The sequence below is a fragment of the Sciurus vulgaris genome (assembly GCF_902686455.1).
Source record: "Sciurus vulgaris genome assembly, chromosome: 10".
Taxonomy (NCBI): Eukaryota; Metazoa; Chordata; class Mammalia; order Rodentia; family Sciuridae; genus Sciurus; species Sciurus vulgaris.
In genome coordinates, this window is record NC_136470.1 from 72,560,592 (window position 1) to 72,580,480 (window position 19,889).

General features: G+C 40.7%; 1 protein-coding gene across 2 annotated transcripts; it reads left to right on the forward strand.

Annotated features, from left to right (window-relative positions):
* The first annotated feature begins 47 nt into the window (after nt 1–47).
* On the forward strand, nt 48–12,484 carry DTX3L (deltex E3 ubiquitin ligase 3L). Of its 2 annotated transcripts, none has more exons than XM_079155299.1 (6): nt 48–340; nt 1,529–1,737; nt 3,716–5,248; nt 6,066–6,283; nt 7,109–7,174; nt 12,242–12,482. In XM_079155299.1, the coding sequence occupies exons 1-6, from the start codon at nt 157–159 to the stop codon at nt 12,387–12,389; spliced, it is 2,358 nt and encodes a 785-aa protein (XP_079011425.1). In that variant the 5' UTR covers nt 48–156; the 3' UTR covers nt 12,390–12,482. The 2 variants fall into 2 exon arrangements, with proteins under 2 accessions (XP_079011425.1, XP_079011426.1); XM_079155300.1 differs by lacking the exon at nt 48–340 and adding an exon at nt 439–877 and having other exon boundaries at nt 12,242–12,484.
* The last annotated feature ends 7,405 nt before the right edge of the window (nt 12,485–19,889 follow it).

Here is a 19,889-nt window from a genome sequence, read left to right on the forward strand (position 1 = left end):
GGAGAGGAGGGGAGGCGGCTCTGCCGGGAACAGGGAGGGACCTCCAAGGAAGCGAAACTGAAACTTTGCGGCCCCAGTCGGAGGGGCCTGAGGCGCCTTTGCCCCGTCCGGCGCAGAAGCGTCCCGGAGCCCCGCGCGAGCTGCACGCAAGGCGCCATGGCCTCCAGCCCCTGCCCGCTGTCCCCGCTGTTCGTGCGGGTGTCCGAGTCCATCCCCAGGCCGCGCTTGAGACTGGAAGGCTACTTCCAGAGCCCGCTCTCGGACGGCGGGGAGTGCACGGTCCAGGCCGTCTACCAGAGTGCCCCGGGCACTTTCCAGGTGGTGTTCAAAGAAAGGGCAGGTGAGCAGCGGGCAGCAAAGGTGCCAAGGCCGTCTTTGTTCCCGTCCTCGGGGGCGCAGCGCCGCGGGTTTCCAGGCCGATCCAGTTCAGTTTGACCTAGGGGAGCGCGCAGGAGAAAGTATGGAGCTGCCCTTTGGGGCGGGCAGGAACCTGGGGTTACTGCTGCCAACAACTCCTTCGACCCCACGGTGGAGGTTAGGGCCCCAGAGGTGCCCAGTCCCTGATCTCGACTGACCACTTGAAGGATGGTACTTTCTATGTGCTTTTCTGAACTGACATATTTTTCAATTGCCAAAGAAATATAAGTACTGTCCCTTCCCTCCCCAGGTCCTTGGCAGCTTTTGTCCTTGTTTAAGCATTGCACTTTTATGTTTTAAATTATGATTCAATTGACCTATTTTTGAGGTCTCAAAAGTAATAGATGCTCACTAAAGAAAAGAGCAAAAAAGGAAGAAGAAACTACGTGGAGATAAACAATGGGAAGGAACATTTTGATGCATCTCCTTTCAGTCATTTTCTATGAATGTCAGCAAACACGTATGTATTTCTAACATTATGAGGAGGAACACTGGATTCCTACTTTTTTTAAAAAAATTACTTAATGAGTATTATTCCATATAATTGAAATGAAACTGGAGACAATTTCATGACTTTAAATGGGCTGATGATGTTCCATTTTCATTAAGTTTTCGTTTTTATTGTGAAATGTAAGCTGCCTACTTTAGAGTTCTAAATAGTTGCCCCTACTTCCCCATCACCAAATTGCTATTCCAGCATGCAGGGAACAGTCTTACAGTGAGGGTCTTGGGCAGGACACAGAAAGCTGTGGGTTCTGCCTCCATGGATTCAACCAAGCAGAGATGGAAAATGTCATAATGACAGGAAGAAAGTAGCATCTGTACTGGACATGTACATTTTTCCTGTCATTATTCCCTAAACAATACAATATGACAACTATTTACAAAGATTTTACATTGTATTGGGTATTGTAAGTAATCTGAGATGATTTAAAGTATGTGGGAGGATATGAGTAGGTTTATGGAAATATCACACATTTAAGGGACTTGAGCATCCATGGATTTTGGTATCCTTGGGGGTTCCCAGAATCAATTCTCAGGGAATACTGACGGCCAGCTGTTTGAAACTTCTCCTGTTTCTCTGTGAATGTGTTTAATGTCTCCTCTGAAGCTAAGGAGAGAGTGTTGAAAAAAGGAGAGCACCACATCTTGGTTAAAGACAAACCTGTGCCCATTTTTCTGGAAACCACTAAAAAGCCAATAGAGGACACAAGACCCAGAAGTTCTTCATTGACACAGTCACAAGCTGAAGCACATTCTAAGGAGAAGCACCCAAATAAAGGAAGTGTTCCTGACACTGTCGACTCCTATGTACAAAAGGTGAGTGTTGGAAAAAGCAGATGGCTGTGTTCCTGTGAGTGCCCCTGTGGTTACCACACCTACTGCCTTTTATGTCCCAGCAGACGGTGCTGGGGACTAATAATGAGTCAGGCACTGGTTTAGGCACTAGGACACAGAGAACACAACAGACAAGGTCCCGGCTCTCGGGCAGCTGGCACTGGGGTGGAGAGGTTCACAGAAAGAGGATAAGCAAGTAAGCCAACCTAATAAAACCATTTCAGAGGCTAAGATCTGCTAAGAATATATAATGGAGTTTTGCCTCAGAGAGGAACAGGGCCAAGGCCAAAAAGGGGAAGGTGAAAATGGTTCTACTTCTGACCAGAAGTCAGAGCCAACTCTTCTGTGGAGGAGACATTGTCATAAGACATGATGAGGAGTCAGCCATGCAAGAATTCATCCCACAAATAGATATCAACTGCCTACTATGTGCCAGGCACTGTAACAAGGGCTTGGGACACAGTCAGGTACACAGCAGACTCAGCCCTCACAACACTTACCTTTAAGTGAGAGGAACCAAATGTAACCAAATAGAAATGTAATAAAATGCCTATCGGTTTTGGGAAGAATAAAGCAGGATAAATGAAAGAAACCCTATTTTACAAAGGATGTCAAGAAGAACCTCTCAAATAGTGTCATCTGAACAGACGAATGAAGTAAGGGAGCTAGGCAAGTGGGTTTCTGGGGGAAGAACATTCTAGGCCTGGGATGCACATGTGCACAAGCCCCACAAAAGCTTACGTCCTGAGCTCTACAAGCTACAAAGAAGATAGACTAGGGGAAGGCAGGGAGCAAGGGAAGGAGTGCTGGGAACTGAGAGAGGGCAGATGTGGGGCTTTCTGGTTTACATTTCTAAGAGATCACTTTGGCTGCTGTGTGAAAACATATGTGTAGGAAGGTCAGAGCCCAGTTAGGAGAAGCTGCAGTGGGCCAGGTGGAAGATGATAATGGCCTGGACTCTGGGTGGTCCCCATAGAAGTATAAGAAGAGGTTAGATTCGGGAAGCATTTTGAAGATCTAGAGGAAGATCGTTGCATGCAGAGAAAAGGGCATGGGCAAAGACCTCAAGGGGGAACAAAATATTAGAAATACTGCTTTTATATTACATTTCATCCACAGTTGTCCTTTTTATTATAAAATAGAGTATCTATCTTATAATTGAACTTCTAAAGGTAAAGGTTTAGAAGGGTCTAGCAACTCTGTGGGATGTCAGTTGTTTAATTTTGTTGGTTTTTTATTTATTATTGTTGTTGTTTGGTACTGGGATTGAACCCAGGAGCACTTTACAACTAAGCTATATCCTCAGCCCTATTTGTTTTTTATTTTGAGACAGGGTCCCACTAAGTTGCTTAGGCTGGCCTTGAACTTGAGATAAAGTTGCTAAGGTTACAGACATGTGCTACCATGTCCAACTGAGTTTTTTTTTTTTTTTTTTTTAAAGAGGAAGGGTAAATAAGAAAAAAGAATAGTAATAAGAAAACTATTATCCTCCAATTTATGACTCCTTTCCAGGCTCATAGACTACTATTTTGTGACTACTACAGCAACTTGTCCAGAGAACAGAAATGCCTTTCCCCTACTGCCATTCCCCAGGTCAGACAGTGGCAGCTCTAGAACATAGCTCTTTTTTACACAGAGCTTTATAAAAAATGTTCAAGCCCAGGCTCCACTGTAGACCACTTACATGAATCTGAGCCCTAGCCCACTTGCCCTTTCTCCTTCACCCCCTTTCTCTCTTTCTCTTTTTGAACTTCCCAGGTGATTCTAATGTGCAGACAGGACTGAGACCCTCTGGGCTGTAGCATTCTGCATCCTCTAAAAAGCTCTGAACAGGTTACCCGCTGCTAAGGAAAGACAGTGGATGTTTCTGTAGTCTCGGCATTCTGAAGAATTCTAGGTTCTACTGTGGGCTTGGGTGTCTGAGATATCTTATTTGTTCCTGTTCCTTTGAAATTTTCAGATCTTTCTTACTGTGACAGCTGATCTGAACTGTGACCTGTTCTCCAAAGAGCAGAGGGCACATGTAACCGCTCTCTGCCCCAGTGTCAGAAAGTTGGAGGGTAACAATGGAGTTGAGAAGGTGTGTGGTGACTTCAGAGATATTGAAAAAATATATTACTTCTTAAGTGAGCAACTCCTGGAGAATGAGAGGAATCAGGAATCTTCCCCTTCTGCTACAGAGAGGGAGCCTCTTGACCAGCAGGACTGGGACAGCAGTTCTTCTTCTGAATCAAAACCCAGGTCAGAAGAAAAAGGCGGCCATTTTGAAATTCCCTTGCCTTTCTTGGAATACTTCAGATATACCTGTCCTGGTAAAATAAACTCAATAGAGAAAAGATTTGGTGTAAACACTAAAATTCAAGGCAGTTCTCCCAATATGGTCTATTTAGACTTCACCTCTAGCCAGTCAGATAACATAGAAGCAGCTCGAGAGTTTTTTGTTAGTGAGTTTCAGAAGACCACTGAATCTCTGAAGCAAGAATGTGTCCCTTTAGCAGACCATAAGTGGGCAAATGACATCAAACAGGAGTTGAGTTACAGGTTTCCAAAGCTGCTGATAAAGGAGCAAGGAGGAATGCTAACTCTCCTTGGGACCCAAGATGACATTTCTGCTGCCAAACAAAAAATCAATGAATTTTTTGTCTTGAAACCTGTGGAAATAATTGCTCCCAGTTTCATGAAGAACAAAATTGAGGTTGACACTGCTTACTATAAGCTTCTAAAAGCTCAGTTACTCCAAGAGATATCTGAGATAGAGCAGAAGTACAACACTCATAGTAAAGTTCTAGAGAAAGGTCAGAAAACCTGCATTCTATTTGAGCCAAAGGATAAGGACATAGATCTGTCTGTGCATGCTTATGCAAACTTCATAGATGCCTTTCAACATGCCACCAGTCAGCTGACAAAAGAAGTCCTTTTACTGAAACCTTTGGGAAAGGAGAAACAGCACTTACTTGGGACCAAGTTCGCTGATGACTTTACAAAGAGGTATCCAGATATACACTTTGTGCTGAATAGAGAGTCATTGACTTTGACTGGTTTTCCAAATCACCTTGCAGAAGCAAAACAATATGTGTTAAAAAGAGGTGGGTTGTCACCTTCAGCTGGAGAGAAATTGAACAAAGATCATGAAACACCCACGGACACTGATACTAAAGATTCAAAAGCAGCTTCACCTCCATTCAAGGACTCTGCAAGTTATGTGTCCTCAGAAGCAGACAAGAAGGAAAAGGACATCTGTGTCATCTGCATGGACACCATTAGTAACAAACACGTGCTACCTAAGTGCAAGCATGAATTCTGCAGGCCTTGTATCATCAGAGCCATGACGTATAAACCCAACTGTCCTGTGTGTCTGACTTCCTATGGTTTGCAGAAAGGGAATCAACCAAATGGAACCATGACGTCCAGAATTTTAAAAACCTCACTTCCGGGTTATCCATCCTGTGACACCATTGTCATTACATATGAAATGTTGGGAGGCATACAAACGGTAAGTGTTTCTGGGGTTCCTGGGTATCTTTTCACTATGTTGGAATAGCTGGGGCAAAAGAGATTATTCTGTTGCCTATTTGACAATGGATTTCTCAGGGAATTATTTCATGCTCATGTACAAGGGACGGAAACGGTGATGAAAGTTACCTTATCTGCTTATAATGTAGATCTTTCATGTCTTTTTACTTCTATTTTTTCTTTTCTCTTTCCACATTTTCATGTGCTTTCATTTTGTTTTGTGTTTTGTGTTTTTTTGTTTTTTTGTTTTTTTGGTGATGGTGGGGATCAAACCCAGGACTTCATGCATACTAAGCAGGTACTTTACCACTGGACTATACTACTAACCCTATATCATATCTAATTCTCTCTCTCTTTTTTTTTTTTTTTGGTACTGGGGATTGAACTTAGGGGTGCTTAACCACTAAGCCACATCTCCAGCCCTTCTTATTTTTTTATTTAGAGACAGGATCTTGCTAAGTTTCTGAAACTGGCTTTGAACTAGTGATCCTTCTGCCTCAGCCTCCTGAGCTGCTGGGAGGTGTGTACCACCACACCCACCCTTACACGTCTATTTCTTAAGGTCAACAAAGGATGAATGGAGAATATGTTTTAGGATAATAGGAGTCAGGAAGATAGGTAGTGTTCACAATGTGAAGTTGAAGAAAGAGAAAAAATATGAATTATTGGGAATATGAGTAACACTTTAATGCTTTTCTTGTTTCTATTTGCTCTATCTACAAATGAACAAATCTATGCATATAGTAAAATTCAGACAGGGGACTGTTTTTGCATGACATTTTCTTGTCTTTATACAGGAAGAGCATCCAAACCCAGGAAAGTCTTATCATGGAATACATCGAACTGCATACTTGCCTAATAATAAGGAAGGAAAGGAGGTTTTGGAACTACTTCATAAAGCCTTTGAACAAAAGCTGATTTTCACAGTGGGGTACTCTCGAACATCAGGAAAATCAGATGTCATTACATGGAATGATATACATCACAAAACATCCCAATCTGGAGGACCAGAAAAGTGAGAACCTTTTGAAATGTAATGGCCCTAGACAAAGTATAGAGGTTATAAAATATGGCAACTTGAGGATGTGGCTATAAGGAGACTTTATAGCACTGGTACCCTAATATTATGAGAAATGCTAATCTGAGATGATAAATTCAAAGAGAGTAAGTTTGGTCCCCATAACCACCTACCCTGTCAACTACAAAGTATTAGTTATTAAATTTTGCACCAAAGAGAAGAGGATTTCAGAATACAAGTGAGTGGTATCTAAGTTGATTAAACTTGAGCATCATGTCAATTTGAAAGGTAGATTCTAGAAGTGTTACTGTGCTTTCTTTTAAGATCATCTTTCTTTCTGCCCTTTTTTCTCATCAGTCCCCAGAAGAGCTAAACTCTCTTAGTAATCACATGCTAGAAAAAGTCTTAGTTTTGAGGGGACTAATGGTAGTGAAAGCTGTGTTACAGGAAATCTGATTGTTGTTTATAAAACTCAGAATACTTCAGACCCTTGATATTCAAAAAGAATCACCCAAATTGAAAATCCTATGCATATAATTAACGACTCCCCATGAAATATAGTATATGGTTATAACTTTATGAGAATCACTACTTATAATAAACTGAGAATTTTAAAAGCCTAGTTGGAAAATAGATACTGGTCAGACAGCTAGGCTCACTCATTAGCTAAATGAGTTACATCTGTACACTTCAGAATGGTTATACATCACCCATCTTCAGGATTACCCATAATTGTTCACAATGCTGAATATGAAATCCTCAAATGCAAAAGATCTACAGAACTATTTGTGATGATGCTTAAAAGGATTTTTCTTTCTGCAGTTATGGCTACCCTGATAATCATTACTTGGCACGTGTCAAAGAGGAGCTGAAAGCTAAAGGAATTAAGTAAGAAAACTGCTGGAAGGATGTCTTAACCCAAGCTTTCAAAGGATGTTATTTAGAAGGCTGCATTAATGCTAATCCTTCAGTAGAAACACCTTTTAAAATTTTGCATCTCAAGAAGTGATTTGTATAAGAGTAGAAACCTACTAGTCTATTGTTTTAGAGTGTCAAGTTTTGGTGGAAAGCAGAAGCCCCCAAGAGCTGAGTAATTTTGCTGCAAAAGTATATCTCATTCTTGTGTCATGGCTGAGGGTGGGGGGTGGACCTGAAATAATCTTCCCTACAACTACCGGTTGACCCTTTTCTTCATATGGTGGTGGGGATAGAATCCAGGGCCTCTGAGGTTCTCCCCCAACCCTTTGATCCTCTTTTCATTGCCATCTCTGAGAAGGTACTTTAATTTTTTCTTTTCTTTCCCTTTAAACTTGACTGGTAAAAGCAAGAGCCTTGTGTAAATAGAAGGGGGAAAACAAGGCTTTACTTATGGAAAAATTAGAGAGCCACATGTCCCTTCCCCCTTCCACACAGTAAGAAAACTGAGGCTGGGCAACCTTTGGTAATATGTGAAAATAAGACTTCTTTTTTAATGACACAGCGTGGAATACCGTTGATGCTTAATACATTTTTGTCTTCTAACTCAAGTTAGAGTAGCTCTGCAGAGAGATATATACTTTTAAAATTTTTGACAGAAGCAGGAGTTGGGAAGCCATTTCTGGAGTCCTCACCACTCATTTGGAAAACTGAGTTTCTTACTCCAGTATTCTTTGTGGCTGAACTCCTGACCAAGTCCCTAATTGGACCCTCACTCCTCCCTGATCCTCGGAACCTGTCCTATGGGGTGCATTTGCCCTGCCACAGAATTGCTACATGTTTTTGAACAGACCCCTCCCACTGAATATGTTGTACTTTGAGTTATCCTGCTTCCAGTTTTACAAATAAGTAACCTTACTTTAGTTTCCATTGTTTACCACTTTTAGTAATTATAGCTCCAATGAAATAGTTTTTTTGCCTCTTCACTAAATCTCACCAATTTATGTTTTCACTCTTTAAGTCTTTCTTTCTTTCTTTTTTTTTTTTTTTTTTTTTTTTTTTTTGTGGTGCTGGGGATTGAACCCAGGGCCTTGTGCCTGCAAAGCAAGCACCTACCAACTGAGCTATGTACCCAGCCCCACTCTTTAAATCTTTCTAATCCTTTCTCTCTCAATAGAAAAAAAGCCTACAACAAGGAATATGTGACATTTAAGATTTTACTTTTAAATGTTTCTCCAAGTCATAAAAAAAACTACCATAGCAAATTATCCAGTTATCTATTGCACACTCTCTCCCAAACTGGTGAGCAAGATACCTTGTTCTTTTCCTAAAGATACACATGAACACCCATGAGTTTTTTTTCAGTCAGGTAATAATAACAAATAGCTATTGAGTACTTCCCTTGTCACAACCCTTAAAAGAGCTTTATATCTGTGTAATTAGTACAGCTAGTATTCCCTTCTCTTTTATTTTTGGTAGTGGGGATTTAACCCAGGAGTGCTTAACCACTGAGCCACATCCCAGCCCTTTTTTTATGTTTTATTTAGAGACAGGGTCTCACTGATTTGCTTAGCACCTCACTAAATTGCAGAGACTGCCTTTGAATTCGCGATCTTTCTGCCTCAGCATCCCAAGCTGCTGGGATTACAGGCATGTACTATCACACCCGGCTAGTATTCCCCTTTTATAGTCAAGAAAACTAGGCTAGGGGTGTAGCTCAGTGGTAGAGTGCTGCCTAGCATGTACAAGGCCCTGGGTTCAATCCCCAGGACCAAAAAGGAAAAAATAAGAAGAAGAAAAATGGAAAAAAAAAAAAGGGTGGTAGGAGAAATAGCCAAGAAAACCGATAGAAAGGATAAGTGAATTACTGGAGATCACAGTTAATAAGTGCTAGCTTTTGAACCAGGTACAGTAGCTCCAAGATTTCTATATTCCAGCACTGTACTGCTTCCTACTGGGGTACTTCTCCATGGAGTAAGCCAAGGAGTTCCCTTAAATCTAGGCTTCTCTCAGAAATAGAGTCCTGCACAGTGCTCAAAAACCAAATTTCCTCCAAGGAAGTCCTATTCAAAGATCTTTAAAACCCAGAAACCTCTCCTTGTCCAGAGAGTTAAGGAAAATTACACCAAAGGACTTCTCTCTCTCTCTCTCTTTTTTTTTCTCTGTCAGATTATATATTTAGTTTTTCATGATTCATTAAATTCTTTGTTGTTATGATTGATTGTTTTCTATCTTATGATCTATTGGTTAAATCTGTTCCAAAGAAGCAGAAGTTTGGTTTTTATTAAGTTCTGGATTGCATTGTGTATGCAGACACAATTTGCATGGTATGAGTGGTTTTTAAGCATTTGGATTACTGCTTCTGTTCTTTGGAAGGTGTTTTCATCCACTTTAAATAAAGTCAAATCCATATTCGAAGCACATTGTCTGCATTCTTTCCCTCATTCTCTTTCCTTAGGTTGAGATTCTGGGTATTTCCTTCAACACAAACAGTACAAAATTGTATAACACATGTGTGGACATCTTGGGTTGATTTTGTGTGCAGCTGTTTGCTAAATATTATCACAGCAGAACTTCACTATTGACTTCACTGCTGCCACTCTGGACCATGAAAATCATATTTCTCAATACTTTTTCTTCCTAGCACACAGGTTTCTATAAAGAAGATAAAAGTTGCCTACAGATTTCATCCCTTCTTTTCTGCTAGAGAAAGCATAGGTAATACCCTATCAAACTATTGTCCCTCCTTGCTCACTGAGCATCAGCAGATTGAGTGCACCCTTTTCTCCAAAGGAAAAGAAGAATTCAAAAATAATACTGAGGTATTGAATGTTTCCCTAAGAATAGTATCAGGAGAAAACAGTCATTTGGGAAAAAGTGAGACCATCATGGAACTTTCCTATACTTATCTGAATAGTTTTTGCTTTGATTTCCATACGGGAGTTCAGCAGTATGGCCTTTTTATTGACTGGGTCCTGATGCCTCTAAAACACACAGACTGAGGCAAAGATTAAGATGCTGTTCATATGATAGGTGTAAGCCCAAGGCAGTGCATGTAAGAATGAACAAAAGGAGGCAAAGCAGGATGCAAAGCAAGGCTCTGCGTTATCACCCTGGCTACTCCACCACAAAGCCCCTTTCAAAGACTCAGCAGGTTGCTCAGCAGACAGCAGCTCTGTTCACTGGACATATGAACTGAAAAGGACCCCAGAAATCATCCTGTTTAAATGCCTCATTTTACAGGGGAAACTCAGATTTATTTCTTGAGAAAACAAGAGAAGCTATAAGGCCCATTTATAACATATGTAAATGTAGTCTCAGTGGCACTTTTGGCTTTTCCCTCTTCTGCATGTGTCCCATCCATTGTCACTGGTCCTGCCTTTCCTTTTATGCTTCAAATCTCACTGTCCACTTGGTGTCCTCATAGTTCTTTTACCAGAACTATTGAAATACCCTGTCAGAACTCTTTCTGTCCCCATTCCCCTTTATCCTCCCACCTCAAACTACCTTCTGAGAAAACAGCTCTGATCTCTCTCCTCTGAGGATATGCCTTCAGAGGCATTCTGATGCCCCAGGCAGTACTTCTCAAACTTCATCTTGTATCACAATCATCTGGACACTAGTTGCTGAGAGGTCCTGGGTTTGATTTCCAGTACCATGGGGGTGCAGGGTGGAAATTTTATTCCTCATGCTAATACCATGAAGTAGTTATTCAAGGAGGGGGAGGAGGTTAATCCCCAAGATAATACTATGAAAGTTATGGCTATGCCCATTGTATGGATTTGACTGATTGAGGTTACACAGCTAATGAATTTGACTGATGCTATGAGTGATTTTGACCCATCCACTTGCTTGTGAATGTGTGCGCACGCACACGCGCACCTGCATGCTGGGAATTGAACCCAGGACCTCTAACATGCTAGGCAAGCACTCTACCACCAAGCAACATCCCCAGACCTTCCACTTGCTTTAGTAGATTTTAAAAATCAGGAATTTTAGCCTGGTGAGATGGTCCAATTCTGTGATTCCTGTTACCTGGGAGGCTGAGGCAAGACACTGCAAGTTGGAGGCCAATTTGGGTAACTTAGAAGCTCTGTTTAAAAATTAAAAGAGTTAGGGATGTAGCTCAGTATTTGCCTAGCACAGATCAGGAACTGGGATCAATCCCCAGTACACAGGCACCACTCAGTCACACATCATTAATCCTCATTAATTTCGGAGGTCACACAGCTGAGCAATATATCATTAGTCTACCACTTTGCTGTAGATGACACCTCTGACTGAAGCTACCTAATGGTTTGCTAAAACCTGTCTGTGAAAAGTTACATTTTACTATTGAGACAAAAAATAGACCACCCACAGGCAGCCAGGAACAGGGTCTGGAGAAGAAAATAAGGAAGAGAGAACAGGGAAATAAAATTTCTGACCCCAACTATTCCGAGCCACAAGGGATGTTCCTTAATAGGCCGTAGACAAGACTAACTCTCAAAAGTACTTCCTTTTGCACCAACAGACTTCACCCCCACTCATGCTGATTAAGGCTTAGAAATCACTTTTCTTCGGATTTGCTAAAGAAGGCAAAATAGAGTTGGTCAGCTTCCTTTCCAAATCCTATATCCATAGGGACAGATCAAGCCCATAAAATCCCTAGACAACGGACATCTCTTGGTATCCCTCTCTTGGGACCCCTCTTTATTCAGGAGCTCTGCTTTCTTTCTATTACTCTGATAAATCCTATTACTTTGCTCTCGCCCTTGTGTCCCTGTTCATTTTTTGAATTTGTGAGACAAAGAACCCACCCAATCCACCCTCCTGTTAAACTATCCTGTCCTTTCTTTTCTGTTATCTTCCATTATTCTTCCCAGACTCTTTACCTGCCCCTGCTGCTATCTTCCCCTGCACTGATGAAAAGTTTTTTGGTTGCTTTTTGTAGTTGTTTGTTTGTTAACCTAAAGATTAACTACTGGATTAACGATTCCTGCGAAAAGGGAACTATAAAGACATGAGTCATTAGACTTTCTAACAGTAACTTTTCTTTAGATTTACAGAACCCAGAACCTCCCTCGACGTACTGATAACGGCAGCCCCTTTCGGCTGCCTTTCAGACAGGAAAATTGTCTCTACCTTGTCGGGGGTCCATGATATGCCTCCCCAACAGAATTCCTCTAACAAAGCCTGCGATCCCTAAGCAAGATGGCTTTTTTAGGACAAGCGTCCCCATCTTCCAATTCTGTCTTCTCGTCAATAAACCTTTTTCTTCCATCACGCTGTCTCTCAAATGTTTAGTTTCGTCCGGCAGGTAGAGCCAGACCCTTCGCGGTTACATTTCACAGAAAACAAAGCGAAAGGAGCTCCAGGCAGGCCCCGGGTCTCGTGGGTGGGGCGGCCCGGCAGTCCCGGGGAACCATCGGAGCCGGAGTGGCTGCGTCCTGCTCCTTCCCGCCGCTGGTGGAGGTGTCTTGGGGCCCCGACCTCCGAAGAACTTGAGCACCAAGTTGCAGAGGTACTTCCAGAGCCCGAAGACATCGGGCGGCGGGAGTGCGAAGTCTGCCCCGCTTCGTGATGCTCTTCCTCCCGCAGGACGATGAGGGGTGCTGGGGCCACAGGAGCCAACACAGCCCTGGGCCCTGAAGAGCCGCTGCTAGGGCGCTGACCGCCCTGGCCTGTGACTGCCTATCCCGCAGGCTTAGAGCGCGGAATGATCTTCTTTGATAGCGCAAAGGCTTCTCCCCACCCCCATCGAATTTTAGAAGTTCTTTATAAATTAGGGTTATTAATCTTTTATCAGTGACGTGTTATGACTATTTCCTCCTGATTTTTCATTTGTCTTTTGAATTTGCTTATGGGGCTTTTCTTGTTTGTCAGTACATGCTAGGCAAGCAAGCACTGAGACCAATGAAAAGTTTTATCTCATCTTTTTCTATTCCGTGCTCTTATTTTTTTAAAATCAAATATAATTGTATCAGTTAATATCTTCAGAATAATGTTGAATTGTATTGTAGATCCGTACCATACTCACCTATGGTACCACACCTAATGAGAATGCTTCCAGAGTTTCCTTAAGTAACATGACTTGAGAATTGAAACATACATATTTTAATATGTTAAGGAAATAGCCATCCATTTTTTTTTTTCAAGAAATCTTGTTAGGAAAAGGTGTTAAATTTGCTCCAAGGCTTTTCAGCATCTATGGGAATACTCAAATTGTTTTTTCCCTTAGACCTATTGATATGGTAAATTTTATATTACTAAATATTCTAATATTGACCTATGTTTCATTTGTTTGATTTTTATGTAACTCATATTCCAATGAATTAAATATTGATATTTCTAAACCTTTCAGCATGCTGAATTCACCCTTTCAAGAATCATGTGATGGAAGACTTTGGATTTATCACATGGATACAATAACTTACCATCTCCTGTTCCCTTTCCAAACTGTGGACAATTTACAGTTCTGGCTGAGAAGAGGCCTAATGTGTTCATTTATCAACATGCATTTCTTGAGTGTCTGCTGTATTGCAAATATCTTTTAGCATTTATTAATATTAGGCCGGTTCAGGGCAGCTGCACGGTGTGGCAGGGCATCAAACAGCTTGCGCTTGTATGCGCAGAGAAACAATGTAGCCTGCGCATGCTCTGAGGAGCAACCAATCAGGCCTTGACAAATGACCCCAGCCAATCCCAGGAGGACCCGAGTCCTCAAGCTTCCCCCTCCATCCAGGGTTGTGAAAACACCGCCCCATGGGACCACATGCAACTTCTCCAGCCCGGTTCTGTGGGACCAGGCGAACCTCGCCCAAGAGCTGTCCCAATAAAGTTTTTCTTTTAGATTCACATCTGGCCTGTCCGTTCTGCGGTTACCGTCGTCTGATCAGGTTACTCCAGTACGATCTTACAATTAATGCTTCAGTATTTTATGTTAATGCATTTAAATTGCCATCTGTAGATCGTCTGTTTGCTTCATTAGCTGAAAAATATTCACTTTAGTACAATTAGTTAAATATGCAACTCTTATTAACTCCTTGGAATATTTAAAGTTAAAAACTTCTCATCTTGGGTTAATTTTACTGTGGGTATGTGTTGATTGTGAGGTATGAACTGATGTTTAACGTTTTTTCACAATGAAAACTAACTTCCCAACAATATTTATTAAATTGTGATTTATTACTCTCTTATTCCTCTTAATATTTCATGTTAAACTTCTTGGTAGGTTAAAGTTTACTTCTGAAATTTGCTATTATACTCATCTATTCTTATGAAGAACTGTTTAATTTTATAATTGAACTGAAGGATTTTTTTAAATTAGACCAATTTTTAGGGCAGTTTTGGGGTCATGGCAAAATTGAGCAGAAAATATGGAGAGCTTCCCATATGTCTCCTGTACCAACACATGTCCTTCACAGAAAGAAATTTAAGGATGACTCAAAGTGAGGCACAGATTGATGTTATTGAGAGAAAGGAAGAAATATACACTCTGAGAGACAGAGTAGAGTTGTTAACTGGACATGTTGACTATTACTGGGATATGGTCATTTATGGACCTGTTGACCATTAATGGGGTTGGGGGTGTTATTTTCTTTTCTTTGTGAATGTAAACAGTACTACATTGGTATAACCATGGATAAGGTCTAATAACTGATTGAACAGTACTGTTTGTGACCTTTAAATTGGACTTCTAATCCATGTGAAAGTAGACTTTAAATCATGGTCACTCTTGTTTTGTCGTGCACATCTGCTTTCTACCTATCCTCATGTCTTCTGTTTTATCTCAGTGCTACTTTATTTTTATGGTAGTGATATGTGGAAATACAAATCAAAGTATGGTGGAGTTTATATGGGAGACAGGGAGAAATCAGATTTGGGAAACAATATTATATTAATTTTTAATATTTTCAGATTACAAAGTGACTGCACATACCTGATTATATTTGTAAAGGTAACTTGATTCTTGTACCCCAAATAATCTCAGACAAGGTCATTGTTAAAGACAACTATGCATTCTGTTGAAGTTGAAACTATTCAATCTAATTTTACATAGAAATTTAGCTTCTAAATCATATTAATTTTTAAAAATCCATTTTCTTCTAATACAAAATGAAATTACAGTACCAAAAGCTGATTTTCATTTGTAGATGCCAGCACATTTGTTAATGTTTGTGATAGGCACCACAAAGTTCAGCAACTTCAGATTTTTCCCAAGACTTCTGGAACTGACAACAACCATTATGATGAAAAAAAGTACATAATTTTTTCCTTGGAAAAATACCAAAAATGAAGAAGAAGGAGTTGTGAAAACACAGTTCTCAGTATTTCCCACGAAAGTTCAGTCTTAGTTCTGAGTTTTCTGGTTACAAAGTTACCACAATTTTCCTTCCTTTTTAATGTTCAAGGTGATTATTAACCATTGGATGCATGAATGAGGTAGGATTAGGGGATTACACAGGTGATTAGGAAACTCATCGAAGCCTCCACATTCTTACTGGGATATGCTATGAATTAACTCAAGCTTCGAACGAACCTTTGTGATGATCTAGCTAAAATAAATGTTTTGCTTGCTTGCTTTTCTTCTTTTCTTCTTTTTTTTTTAGCGCAAAAACAAATTAGCAACAGCAAAGCAGCAGCAGCACCACCACCACACCAAAAGTGTCCCTTGACCCCAATACTACTATTGTATTCTAACTACTGTTGTATTGTAATAAACTACTGCTTCAGTATTTTGCTATCCTTGCAGCAAAATTTTTTGACTGTGCTTTTCTTTTCTAATTCCCATTTTCTCTCCTCTAATTCTCTTTTTAAAGAATATTTTTTCATTGTCAATGAACCTTTATTTATTTATTTACTTATATACAGTGCTGAGAATCAAACCGTTCCTCACACATGCTAGCAAGCGCTCTACCAAAGAACCCCAGTCCACCTCCAATTCTTTTTTAAGTCCATTCCAAGACAGGCTTTTACCTTCAGCATACCCCCAATACTGCTCATCAAGGTCATGAATGGCCTCGGTGTGGTTAATTTCAGTAGCCTCTTTCTGCTCATTGAACTTTATCTCTTGGAAGCATTTGACACAGTTAATAACTCCCTCTGTTATGGGGCACAACTTAAGAACAGACCAATCACCACTGAGAAGTCCAAATTTGAGAGTCTTTATTAAGCTGGCCAGCTGACTGTCTCACACAATGCCCCAAAAAATGGCTATTGGGAGAACAGCCCAGACCACAGGGTTGTAGGGGTTTTTATACCAAAAATCACATCAATCATAAGTGTCTGTTGCTATGATTCAAAATTACAAACTAACATCATGAGATCATCGACAGAGGGGGAAGTGGGTCAAACTGACCCTTACCTAGGTACAAACTAAAGAATGGTTGCTAACATCCACACAATTACCGTTTACATGGTACATTGGTTACTACATAGGAGTTGCCATTGTATATTATTAAACATGTCACACCAAGTAACTGATGATGGGCACAGAGGCAGGGTGTTCCCATGAGAGAAACTTATTTCCTACATAACATGGAGTCTCAGAGCAAAATGGAGTCTGTTTAGTCATTTCCCTTAGAGTCTGGCCTATAACATTCTCATGGAGCCAGATCTGTCAGCCCATCACACCTCTTCCTACATAAACTTTCTTCACTTGCTGAGGTTTGTTCCCTACCTCAGTGTCTACTGATTTTCATTCTTTCCTTGCCTATTTTCTTTCCCTGAATTCTTAATGTAAGACTCAACCCTTGGTTCTTTTCTCTTCTTTGTCTCCATTCATTTGTTTCAAGATCTAATGGTTCTCCTAATTTATATGTCCAGTCAGGACTCTCTCCTAAACTCCAATGTCTATACTTACTGTAAGGGATCCCACGGAAACCACGCCGGACATGGGAAATCACATAAGGGAGTTTATTAAGTAAACAGAGTGTCTCCCTGCAGGGTAAGAGAGAAAATGAGAGGAAAAGAAAGGGAACAAGAAAGGGCGTGTGCAAGAAAGAGTGTGAAAGCTAGGAGGATAGAGAAAGTGAGGAGGAGAGACAGAAGGATGAGAAAAGATGGTGGGGTAGCTACAGTAAAGCAATTGAATCTGCTGAGCTAACAGGGGACCAATATCGGAGAAGGATACTTGCAAGCTGACTGATGAACCAATAGCTAGCTAGGATGTTCCCATATTGACAAGTGGTTGGGAGGCGGGGAAAATGGCTGCACTGGAAAGGTCAGGGGGAGCAGCTTTGTACATTACACTTACCACTAGTAGACTTCTTCATTTGATTTGCTAAAAATATATGGTGTAAACATAATGTATCCCAAATACAACTCCTCACCCTCTATGCTGCACCCCACCAAGTCACATTACCTGCTAGGCAAGCACTCTACCAACTGAGCTATCCCCACAGCACTCCCATGTTAGTTATAAGCAACTTCATCCTTTGCTGCTTGGGCCAAAAGCCACAAGTCATCTTGAATCCTCTTTTTATCTCATGTTCCATGCCCAGTCCTTTAGGAAATCTGTTCATCTTCAAGATATACTTGGAATCTGGTCACTTCCCAAAGAGCTCATTAAGCATTTGGAAAATTGCATGAACCATTTAAAAAACAGTAACAATTTCTTAAGGGACTTATTATCACCAAGCAGTTTACATTTTAGATAATATGACCAAATAAGTACCATTCTTACTGGTCATACCTCACCTTCACATTCCCTCCAAATGTGATCCTAAGGAACAGTAGGACAGATAAGGCTGGACACTCAAGGAATTTTCAGAAATCAGGTTTATTTAAGCTGCAGAGATTCAGAGGGGTTAATGACTAAAAATCTCTGGACTCAGGGTCTGGAAATTCTTTTAGATTTATACTGAGTGGGGGTTTATACCCAATGGATGGTTACATAGCAGTTACTCTTTGTCCCATATTTTGGGTCAGACAGAGATTTCTCAAGTTTTTACCAAGGAAAACAGAAATAGTAACGTTTGCACAGCAACAAGCTTGATTGCAAACCTAGCTTTTATACGAAAGAGAAACCTGGCCTTTACAACAAGAGGAAGCCTCCAAGCACAATGAGCTCTGCAGATATCCTACTGACATTATCTGCAAAAATCTTGTTGACCAAGAAAGAAGCTTCTATGTTACAATTATGGTGGGGGTCTCTTAGGTGCGGGTAGCTGGTGGCTGCACGGAAGCCAGAAAGCATCCCTGAAACTATAGATGAGGACAGAAGATTGGTATGGAGGTGGGGGTCGTTTGAGTCAAGAGTAGAGAAGCAGGTATTAGAATTTTCTCACTTGAATTTCATGGAAACTCATCAGGCAAGAGCCAAAAATTGAGAGGCATCTAAAAAGAAAATATTAACTTTCAACAAGCTTTTTATTATTGTAACAAACTTCCTAAGATAATCAAATTATAAAGAGAGAGGCTTATTTTGGCTTAAGATTTCAGAGTTTTTTCCAGGATCAGTTGGCCCCATTGCTTTTGGGCCTGTGGTAAGGCAGTACATCAGAGTGGGAGTGTATGGTGGAGCAAGACTGCTACCCTTATGGCAGCCAGAAATGGAAGAGAGGAAGAGGAAGGGCCCAGGATCCCAATATCCCCTTCAAGGGCACACATCCCCAGTGACTGGAAGACCTTCCACTAGGCTCCACCTCTTAAAGTTGCCACCACCTTCCAATCCCACAGCCTCTGGGACCTAAACTTTAACTCATGGGCCTTGAGAAACTTTTATTCAAATCATAGTGATACCATAGTGAAGTACTTTAGCCTGGATAGTTTTTAAACAACAACAGGAATTTATTGCTCACAGTTCTGTAGGCAGGGAGCTCCAAGGTCTGACACCAGCAGATCTGATGTCTGGTGAAGTCATGTTCTTTGTTTCATAGATGACACCTTGCTTTATCCCCAGCCTCTTCTGAAAGGGTGCCCCATTCATGAGGATTTCACACTCATGACCAAATGTTCGCATAAAGACCTTACTTCTTAATAGTACAACAGCACTGATGGAGTTTTAACATGAATTTTTAAGGGAAGCAAACATTCAAGCCATAGCAAGTGGTTTAGAAGGCTAATAGCAAACAGACTTAGCACTAGGGCAATCTTCAATCTTGGTATTTGGAGCGGACATAACTTATTCTTACTATGGTAATGAATTGATGCCACTAGAAACCTATAATTGGTACTTTTTGAGAGGAAAGACATTTAGGACTGGTATCCCTCACTTAGCAGAATTTTACATTTAAAACTAGAATCTCAGGACTAATACCATCCTTGCAAAACTTGCAGAATTTGAAGGCCTCTTTCACAAAGCTTCACTGGTTCTTAATGCTTCTGTTAACATCTGAAGAGCTTTTTTATGAACATTTCATCAGAGTTACACTCTGGTAACTGGTTGAAGTTTAAACTCATTCAAGTTACTGTAGCTAATATGTACAAAGCTGGGTTGTCTAGGAGCCTCAATTCTGCGCTCCAGCCATTAGTCAAGTAAAGAAGTCTATAGAAGAGGCAGAGTGATACGGAGGGTAGTACAGTATTTTATAAACTTTTTAAAAATAAAACCACAATGTACCACAAAACCTTTATTTTATATCCCAACCTATACCTTATATGGAAGCCAAAGTATTTGATGCAACTTGGAAAAATAAGTTTTGTTGCAATATGTGTATTTCTTGCTAAGAAACTTAGGTACTCTATTTTCTTCTCTCTCTCATAT

Excerpts from the sequence above, each read along its gene's own strand:
- DTX3L (XM_079155299.1), top strand. The coding sequence starts at position 157 with ATGGCCTCCAGCCCCTGCCCGCTGTCCCCGCTGTTCGTGCGGGTGTCC. Across the intron at positions 341-1,528 it reads GGTGTTCAAAGAAAGGGCAG|CTAAGGAGAGAGTGTTGAAA; the intron begins GTGAGCAGCGGG and ends TCTCCTCTGAAG. Across the intron at positions 6,284-7,108 it reads CAATCTGGAGGACCAGAAAA|TTATGGCTACCCTGATAATC; the intron begins GTGAGAACCTTT and ends TTCTTTCTGCAG.